General features: G+C 35.6%; 1 protein-coding gene and 1 long non-coding RNA gene across 8 annotated transcripts; one reads left to right on the top strand and one right to left on the bottom strand.

The window, feature by feature from the left end:
- The first annotated feature begins 527 nt into the window (after positions 1–527).
- LOC108620635 (uncharacterized) lies at positions 528–9,341 on the top strand. Of its 7 annotated transcripts, XM_089476490.1 has the most exons (4): positions 528–653; positions 742–838; positions 6,679–7,151; positions 7,218–9,341. In XM_089476490.1, the coding sequence occupies exons 3-4, from the start codon at positions 6,687–6,689 to the stop codon at positions 7,452–7,454; spliced, it is 702 nt and encodes a 233-aa protein (XP_089332616.1). In that variant the 5' UTR covers positions 528–653; positions 742–838; positions 6,679–6,686; the 3' UTR covers positions 7,455–9,341. The 7 variants fall into 7 exon arrangements, with proteins under 7 accessions (XP_089332616.1, XP_089332619.1, XP_089332609.1 ...); XM_089476493.1 differs by lacking the exon at positions 742–838 and having other exon boundaries at positions 553–653; XM_089476483.1 differs by lacking the exon at positions 742–838 and having other exon boundaries at positions 593–704.
- On the bottom strand, positions 3,311–5,701 carry LOC149270579 (uncharacterized). The gene is made up of 3 exons (XR_016271665.1): positions 5,566–5,701; positions 3,772–5,501; positions 3,311–3,713 (listed from the first exon to the last, which is right to left on the bottom strand). It is a non-coding gene; the product is annotated as an uncharacterized LOC149270579 (long non-coding RNA).
- Positions 9,342–9,875: the final 534 nt, after the last annotated feature.

Raw genomic sequence — 9,875 nt, 5'->3', positions numbered from 1 at the left:
TATTTGTAATTTTTGTATAAAAATTATATTTAATTATTAAAATTAATACATGTCTAGTCATGTTAATGATCGTACTCATGAAAATATGGAATCAGAAGTAACGAACATCGATACGTTACCTTGCAACACAATATATCGGATTTATATTTGTTGTTATTGGCAAATGTTTGTTAAATCGGGTGAAATTTTATTTATTTAATACTTATATAGGTATCAGGGTTGCCAACTTTTGCTGAGTAAAAAAAACTGGTTTTTGTTGAAAGAAGTGCTGTCACCTTTTGTTAAGTAAAAAAGTTTAATAATATTGCTCAAAATAAGATCAATTGAATTAAATAGTTCAGTTAGATCCACGCTATTTAGGATTGGTTCGTTCCTTGAAAATTGACCTACTGAACTATTTAGTTTTAATTCAACTACAATGAACAAAACTTCATTCTACATACGAGATATTCCTACAAGACATGACAAATTGCTCTGTAAATAAATAAAAATAAAATAAAATAAATTTATTTTTTTTTAATCCAGAATTCGTGCTGTGAGAATTCGGGAGGAGAAAAACTCTTATTTGACAAAACTGATAGGTATCGATATCGAAATTTTGTGCAACATTCTCATCGCCATTGCACATAACTATAAAAGTAAAAGACAAGAAGGTAAAATAAAGTTTATTTGATAAAGTGTAAAGAAAAAAAAATTTTTTAAAGGTAAAAATTAAAATTATTATTATTTCATCTATTTAAGTCTGCTGAAGTACTCTGCACTGACTAATTAATCAATGTATACTAAGCTTGTTGAGTCGCCGAAAAAATTGCCCTCAAACATTGCTAAACCTTTAAAGGTATAATTTTCAATATACATATGTATTTTAAGAATCAAAAATAACAAGTAACAAGTAAGAATGCTGTAGTCGAGACTGCTCCACTACGAGATCCCTTCGAGCAACTGACATTTCAATAATGATTCGCACATGTACACAGCCACACAAGCACTATTTTGTTCATTATTTGAATTTCACAATGCTGCTGAATCTTTCATCATAAGAAACATGCAACATTTCGGTATGGAGTTCAATCGCTTAAAAATATGCCCTTCACTTAAAAATCGCTGAAAAGTAAGAAAGCTCTAGTCGAGACTGCTCGACTACGAGATCCCCTGAACCCTTCGAGCAATAGCTATTTCAATCATTTTTTGCGTCTTTCTGCTTACACAAGAAACACGCACACACGCGCACACACAAACACATACACACATCAAGCACCCACGCATGAACACCCATGGGCTGCAGTGTGCGCTTACTATAAAAACTTAATTGTTGAATAACTTTACATACGATCTTCATGAAACTTGCAGATCGTAATTATAACAATAATATAATTATAATATAATATATGTATTTGAAATACGCCTTTTACAAAGGTGATGGTGAGGGGGTTGATTAAGGGGTGGAGGGTAAATTTCAACAAAAACCGAAATTGTATAATATATAAATATACATTCAAAATTTGGAGACTGTAGCTCCAAAGATGTAGGAGATATCCTTTTATAACTGATTTTCGATTAGCTTTTTTATCGGGAAAAAAGTTCGGGATGATTTATCGATTTTTTGTGATAAACTCGATATTCGCGCTGTAAATACGAACATTAAAAAAAATTTGAAGTCTCTAGCTCTTATATCTTCTGAAATCGACGCGATCATACATACGGACAGACGGACATACAGACGAACGGATGGACGGACATAATAACTTGTATCCAATCATTTGTATACCCTAAACCCATTGAAAATGGGAAATCAGGGTATAATGATTTTGTGAAAAAGTATGTAACGGGCAGAAGGAGGCGTGGCAGACCCCACAAAGTATATATATTCTTGATCAGCGCGACGAGCGGAGTCGATATAGCCCTGTCCGTCTGTCCGTCCGTCCGTCCGTCCGTCCGTCCGTATGAGTGCGTCGATCTCAGAGGTATAAGAGCTAGAAAGCTGAAATTTGGCATGCATACTCGTGTGTACCAAACGCAGTACGAGTTTGCTTTATTTTTTCGATAAATCATCCGATAACTTTTTTTATCGAGAATAATCGAAAAATCAACTTAGTTTTTTTTAGCCTAATTTGAACACTTTTAAACCTGGAGTCTTCAAATTTGCGTTGTACATAAAGTTAATCGAATCGAAGTAAAGTTTTTTTTAGCCTAATTTGAACACTTTTAAACCTGGAGTCTTCAAATTTGCGTTGTATATAAAGTTAATCGATACAAAGATTTTGTAATTTACAGATTTTGGATACCATGCCCCCTTCGCCCCCAATTTGTAAAAAACGCATTTCAAGTACTAGAGACATGTGCTTTGGAATGATTACGTTCTGAAAGTTTCATTAAGATTGTATGTCTACAAAAGATATGGATTACGCCGACATGGCAAATGTTGCTATGAGTATAGCGCTCCACCTAACTACCTTAAAAAGGCAAATTAGAAAAGCGACAATGGTGAAATTGACGAGTTGGTGGTCATAGATGATGCAAAATGCCATAGTACATTGATGATCCAACTTGGCTTGCATATATGGAGAGTATGCGATCCACACTCTTTTTCCATGAGCTAAATTCGGTTTTATTGCCGGAAAATTCCGTAAGACTTTTAACAATGTCTGGTACCCTGTTAAAGTCGTTCAAATTTTGATTGTCATTTATGGTCTGATCGTCCACGTCATTGAATTCCCTGGAAGGGATAACTATATTTTTTTAACACTAGCGTTGGTAGTTGTTCTGTCAAAATTTGAGCATCAGTGGCTGCAATCAACTGTTCTGCATTATTCGCCATGCCTCTGTTCTGTAAGTGTTCGTTTTGACGTTGTTGCTGTCTATTAATAATATGTGCACCTATCTGAGGTTGTTCGACTAACACTGGGGGCTAATCAAATTATTCTCGTTAGACATACGTTATTAACTGCCTTTTATTGTGACTGATCTATTGTTTTATGTTTACAGGTAATTTCTGTTTGAATTTATTGATGTTAGAGTTAGTTTATGATTATCATTAGTACAACTTAATTTACTATTAAAAAATTTTTTATTATAATAATTTTTTTTTTATAATTTTAATTTAAATTTGGGCTATTTTATACTACTTTTGCAGTCACTTTAAATTTGATCGCTTTACACTTTTTTATTTTTTGTGTTTTCTTAATATTTTAATTTTATTCTCTTTATTTTTCTTAAAAATTTTCTTAGATTTTCTTAAACTTGTTTAACTTTTATTTTTCTCCAAAATTTTACTTTGATTTTATTGCTTTTATTTGATTTTGATTTTCCATAAATTTTTCTTAGATTGTATTACACTTGCTCGTTTAAGTTTTGTTAGTTTCGTAGACTTATATTAATAACTTACAATAATGATTTTATTGCTTTTATTTGATTTTGATTTTCCTTAAATTTTTCTTAGATTGTATTACACTTGCTCGTTTTAGTTTTGTTAGTTTCGTAGACTTATATTTATAACTTACAATAATGATGATGTGGCGGTCTTCACTGCTGATCCGGATTTCATCCTTTTTGGTTCTTCCTACTGGGGATCCTGCGACCAGACTCCGTTGAAGTATCCTGTGGGCGGATCACGATCACGTTCCAGACTACCTTTAACGAATTTCACCGAACGTCGAAGTTACACGATGTGAGTTGCTTTGGTGATTTTCGGTCGCGCTCGTACAGGCGTTTTGCTGTGTAATTAATGTAACTTTCATAATTGGATCATAATATTCTTATGTGTGTACTTACAAAGCACGTATTTTATTGAATTGAAGGCAAAAGGGGCGAGGTATCCAAAATCGACAATCTAAGACATTCAAGGGGAGAACGTAACCAGTAGAACAGATTTAGTTCAGTTTATATTTGGACTAGAGAGAGTTTAGACCTATTGTTCCAAATTATATAAAATATATTATTTTATTGAACACAAAGTTGTTATATATTCACAAGAACCCAACGCAGCGTCCCCAATCACTAGTACTCTAGTGTGGGAGCGATTAACTTATATATACGGGTTGACCACCCAAGTCCAACGAGCTTTGGTAGATATATGTCCACTCATAGGGGGCGTGGCAAACCGCAAAAGTTTATATTTCCTACAGTTTAAGAGCTAGAAGCTTCAAATTTAGATAGTTTAGTTACTGGTAGCCTCCTCTATCGATGTCCCAAAAATAGTTTTTACGCTTTTTTAGGGGCGTGGCATATCGAAAAATACCCTGAAATTTTCACATTTTTTGTGCGTACGAATTCAAATATTCAAAAAAGAACTGGTCAAAAATAAGGATTATACGGCCACTAGGGGCGTGGCGATCGGTATTTATAGTGCCCATATTGCGGCATTTATATGCGTCAGCCATTTATTTATGTATTTGTACATTTAAATAGGCTTAATAGGCATTGATAGCACGGAAGGAAACATTTTTATGAAATAAAAAAAAATATAAAAGAAGCTAAAATAACAAAAATTTGCAAAAACAAGTAAGAAAGCTCCAGTCGAGACTGCTCGACTAGGAGATACCCTGAACCCTCCAAGCTAATATTCTAATCATTATGCACTTATTTTATGCACACATACATACACATGCATCCACACGCACGCATAAGCCTGCGCTAACTGCGCAGTAAGCAGCGGCTGCGCTTGGGCTGCGCTGCAGTGTGGCAATATTATGAGAATTTATTTGTCGAATAATTTCTTTTGTAAACATATGATCTTAGTGAAACTTTCAGAGTGTAATCATATGGTAAATATGTGTGTACATTCCAAAGCACAAGTCTCTAGTACTTGAAATTTGGGGGAGAAGGGGGCATGGTATCCAAAATCTGTAATTTACAAAATCTTTGTATCGATTAACTTTATATACAACACAAATTTGAAGACTCCAGGTCTAAAAATGTTCAAATTAGGCTAAAAAAAACAAAATCAATTTTTCGATTATTCTCGATGAAAAAGTTATCGGACGATTTATCGAAAAAATAAAGCAAACTCGTACTGCGTATGGTACACACGAGTATGCATGCCAAATTTCAGTTCTCTAGCTCTTATAACTTCTGAGATCGACGCACTCATACGGACGGACAGACGGACAGGGCTATATCGACTCAGCTCGTCACGCTGATCAAGAATATATATACTTTGTGGGGTCTGCCACGCCTCCTTCTGCCCGTTACATACTTTTTCAGAAAACCATTATACCCTGATTTCCCATTTTCAATGGGTTCAGGGTATAAAAACAACTTTAAAATTGCTGTAAAGTTTTAAATGCTTGCTGTACCGATAACTTTTTTATCGAGCATAATCGAAAAATTGATTTTGTTTTTTCAGCTTAATTTGTACACTTTAAGACTTCAGATTTATTTTTATACGAAGATTTTGGATACCTCGTCCCTTTTGCCTTCAATTCATTAAAATACGTGCTTTGGTAAGTACATACATTAGAATATTATGATCCAATTATGAAAGTTAAATTAAGATAATTCCCCTACAACAGAAATTTTTCGACAAATAAATTTTGATAATGTTGACTTAGCAGAGCGTGTGCTTACGTGTATGTATGTGCGCATGTGTTTTTCCATGTGTGTATAAAAGAAGGGAAGAGTGATTGGAATATTTGCACTTTGTATGTTTTAGGGTATCTCCTAATAAAGCAGTCTCGACTACAGCTCTCTTACTTGTACATGTATTTGAATGTTAGATAATCTGAAAATAATTCAAGTGTTATAGATTTGCGATAACGTGTTTCTGTTTTATATGTTCTGTATGTTAGAGGCATTCGCTACTTCGTAGTCACCGTCAAGCAAAATATTATCACATGCAAGTGGTTCACTGGTGGAATTGCGACTAAGTTTTCAAACGAGAATGAACCATATTATAGCCATAGCTATATATATACTTCAGATTATTATTCAGCTGAATAAGAGAATTTATTGATAAGAGAAATGTACATTCACATTGCAGATATTTTTGTACATTATATATTTATACTCATTCACGACAGTGAATTAGTATATGTATTAGTATATTGTCCGTCGGTTTTTAAAATGTCCGTAATTACAGCACGGATATCAAGTTTATCATTAAAAATCGATAACTCATCACGATCTTTTTTATCGATAAAAAACCTTATCGAAAACCAGTTATAAAATTATATCTCCTACAACTTTATTGCTAGAGCCTCCAAATTTTTTATGTATACGTAACTAGAGACTTGTGCTTTAGCAATTACATGCATATCCATGTTATAATTATAATCTAAAAGTTTCATGAAGATCGTATGTCCACAAAAAAAGTTATTAAACAATTAAATTCTCATAGTAAGCGCACACTGCGCCCATGCGTGTTTATGCTTGTGTGTGTATGTGTGTGTGTATGTGCGTGTATGTGTTTGTGTGTATGTGTGTGTGTCTGTGTGTATGCATGCCTGTGTGTGCGTACGTGCGTGTGTGTGTGCGTGTTTCTTGTGTAAGCTGAAAGACGCGAAAAATTATTGAAATATCTATTGCTCCAAGGGTTCAGGGGATCTCGTAGTCGAGCAGTCTCGACTAGAGCTTTCTTACTTGTTTTCATTATGAGCTTGTTAGTAATAATTAATTAATAAGTTGAATATTATTTCACTATCCCAATAATCGTTTTACAAATTTCTTTTATTTTGTAATCAGTTGTTATTATGGACATCTACTATATATTAGTTACAATCATAGGATTTTCGGTCTGTAAAGCCGACTCTAATATAACTTGCGGCTGCTTGATGCACGCTGAAGAGTGGGAAAGTGAAAATACCTACGACTGTTCCAATCAGACCAGTACACCAGATTTTAAATGTCTATCGGAATTGAAGCCGAACATCTTAAAACTAAAAGACAATAAATATGGCTCCCCACCGAGTGAACTATTGCAGTACGATTTCAGCAACTTGACATACATAGACCTTTCATATAATGAAATAACTGAAATGCCTGATGACTGGGTCAGGCACTTTCCCAGCATAAGGAAAATCAACCTGGACCACAATCGATTGCTTAATGCACTTGAGTTAATAGAGAAGTATGCAAATATCAATATCCCCGTACACTACAACCCAATCATCTGTGATTGCGAACAGTGCTCAACGCCGATCCTGAAAATTGCAAATGTAAATAAATATTATATAAATCTTATCTACATTACTTAATTTGTTTTATTTCTACTTTCTTTACAGAATCATAGACAGACAATAACGTGCAGCAATGGAGATAAACCAATATCATTCTTCGCACACTGTGCAAAATGCAGCCTACCGGATAATACGGATAAATTCAGAAAGGACTGGCATATGGCCGGACTTTTAATAATAATAATAATAATAATAATAGTGATAATAATAGTGATAATACGGTACTGGCGACTCTCGGTATTTCGAAACAAGCGTAACAGACCAATAAGCCAAAACTGCTGAAACAATGTCTAGCGGACTTTCTGCACACGCAATTCTTCTTAGAATTGCAATACGGTTAAACAACACTACGCTTTTTACAAAAGTGAGGGTGAGGGGGTGAATTTAAGGGTGGGGGGTAAATTTTAACAAAAACCGAAATTGTATAAATTGCATATAAGCATACATAAAAAATTTGGAGACTCTAGCATTAAAGGTGTAGAAGATACAATTTTATAATTGGTTTTCGATAAGGTTTTTTATCGAGAAAAAATATCGGGATGAGTTATCGATTTTTAATGATAAACTTGATATGCGCGCTGTAATTACGGACATTTAAAAAAAAATTTGAAGTCTCTAGCTCTTATATCTTCTGAAATCGACGCGTTCATACATACGGACGGACGGACGGACGGACAGGGCCAAATCGACTCAGCTCGTCGCTCTGATCAAGAATATATATACTTTGTGGGGTCTGCCACGCCTCCTTCTGCCTGTTACATACTTTTAACAAAACCATTATACCCTGATTTCCCATTTTCAATGGGTTCAGGGTATAAAAAGTGGTAAAATCGTTTACTGAATCTTTTTTTCAAGCGATAAGCATAGGCCATATACTCGAAGTCGAATAGCTGATTAATTTTATAATACTGATAAAGTTTTATAATACTGCTCGTTGGATTCTAAAGTTGGCCAAATGTTGGGCAAATTTGTTTGCAAAAATGCACAGAAGTCAGCCCACGTAAGCTTTTCAACGCGAAGAGGAGACTCTGGGAGTGCAACTCTGGGAGTGCAAATACCTAAACTCAACAAAGTAAAGTATCTTGGTGTTACACTCGGCAAAAAACGGACCTATAGTGCGCACATCACGCATGCATTAAACAGTGCCAGAAACAAAATAAAACAAGTAAGAAGGTCGACTGGTCGAGACTGCTTGACTAGGAGATACCCTGAACCCTCCAAGCTGATATTCTAATCATTCTGGACTTATTTTTATGCACACATACATACACATGCACTTATAAGCACGCGCTCTGCTGACTGCGCAGTTAGCGACTGCGCTTGGGCTGCGCTGCAATGTGGGCAATATTATGAGAATTTATTTGTTAAATAATTTCTTTTGTAGACATACGATCTTAATAAAACTTTAAGAGCGTAATCATATGGTGTGTGCATTCGAAAGCACAAGTCTCTAGTACTTGAAATGCGTTTTTTACAAATTGGGAGCGAAGGGGGCGTGGTATCCAAAAGTTATCGCATGAGTTATCGAAAAATATGATAAACTTGTACTGCCTATGGTATACACGAGTATGCATGCCCAATTTCAGCTCTCTAGCTCTTATATCTTCTGAGATCCTTTTGCTCATACGGACGGACAGACGGACAGGGCTATATCGACTCAGCTCGTCGTCCTGATCAAGAATATATATACTTTATGTGGTCTGCGATGATTCCTTCTGCCTGTTACATACTTTTAACAAAACCTTTATACCCTGATCTCCCATTTTCAATGGGTTCAGAGTATAAAAACTGGATTTGATGTTGAGACCCTCCAGCAAGCTGTCTCTATGGAGCAAAATAAAAATTTATAATGCCATCGTGGTCCCAATGCTTACATTCGCTATCCCCATTTGGGGTCTGCAGCGAGGACACAAAAGTGCAAGCCCTGCAAAACAAGGCGCTACGGGCGTCACTCCTCGAGGTACGCGGACAGGGTCTTGGCGCACCCAAATCCACTGGCTACTGACCTGGTAGTGAACAACAACAGGAGACGGCTTAAAAGGCTTCACCCATTAGACCACAGAGCTCCATGAACATTGTAAATAATTGTAAATTGTGTAAATAGTGTAAATCTAGCCCATAACTTAGGTTAAGGTTTAACGATGACTGCGCTATAGAGTCTAAGACAAAAGCCGCAATAAATGAATTCTTAAAAAATAAAAATAAAATAAAATACAATAAAATTCAAGTTTTATTAATAAAATTCATAAAATTGCAGCTCATAGGCACGAGCGTAGCATACTTTTGGGCTCGACTAGCATTCAGTTACATGCTGCGTTGAGCCACCCTAATGCCGGACGATGAGCTTTCAAGCACGCGCAGAAAGCAGTGAACAGCAAAAGCTGCCAGAGCTTATTCAAATGCCCACTCTCCTGGGTTGAGGGGCAATACAAAAGACTGTTGCCCCAGTTTCGGGCAGCAGCCCTGACATGTACCACAGATATGTGCGAAGAGCTCAATAAGTGGGTCAAGTAAAGCGCGCCTGCCCTTGGCACAACGAATTTGTCCTTGATGCTGGGGCAGCCCATTGAGTTGAGATTATATAGAAATGGAATTCAAATGGCACAAAAAAGCTGAACAATAAGATTGGGAAGATGAATTTGACTCGAAAATAATTGCAGATTCTCTATTATAATCTATCGGTTAATGCTACTGACTTGAAAA

This window comes from Drosophila arizonae, chromosome 2, assembly GCF_054131065.1.
Source record: "Drosophila arizonae isolate 15081-1271.41 chromosome 2, UAZ_ARI_1.0, whole genome shotgun sequence".
NCBI lineage: Eukaryota > Metazoa > Arthropoda > Insecta > Diptera > Drosophilidae > Drosophila > Drosophila arizonae.
Note: the sequence above shows the minus strand (reverse complement) of the source record. Positions and strands in the feature narration are given on the sequence as shown.

Bases quoted from the DNA above. Each gene is read 5' to 3' on its own strand.
- LOC108620635 (XM_089476490.1), top strand. From the start codon at position 6,687: ATGGACATCTACTATATATTAGTTACAATCATAGGATTTTCGGTCTGT. The intron at 7,152-7,217 runs GTAAATAAATAT...CTTTCTTTACAG, and splicing joins CGATCCTGAAAATTGCAAAT to AATCATAGACAGACAATAAC.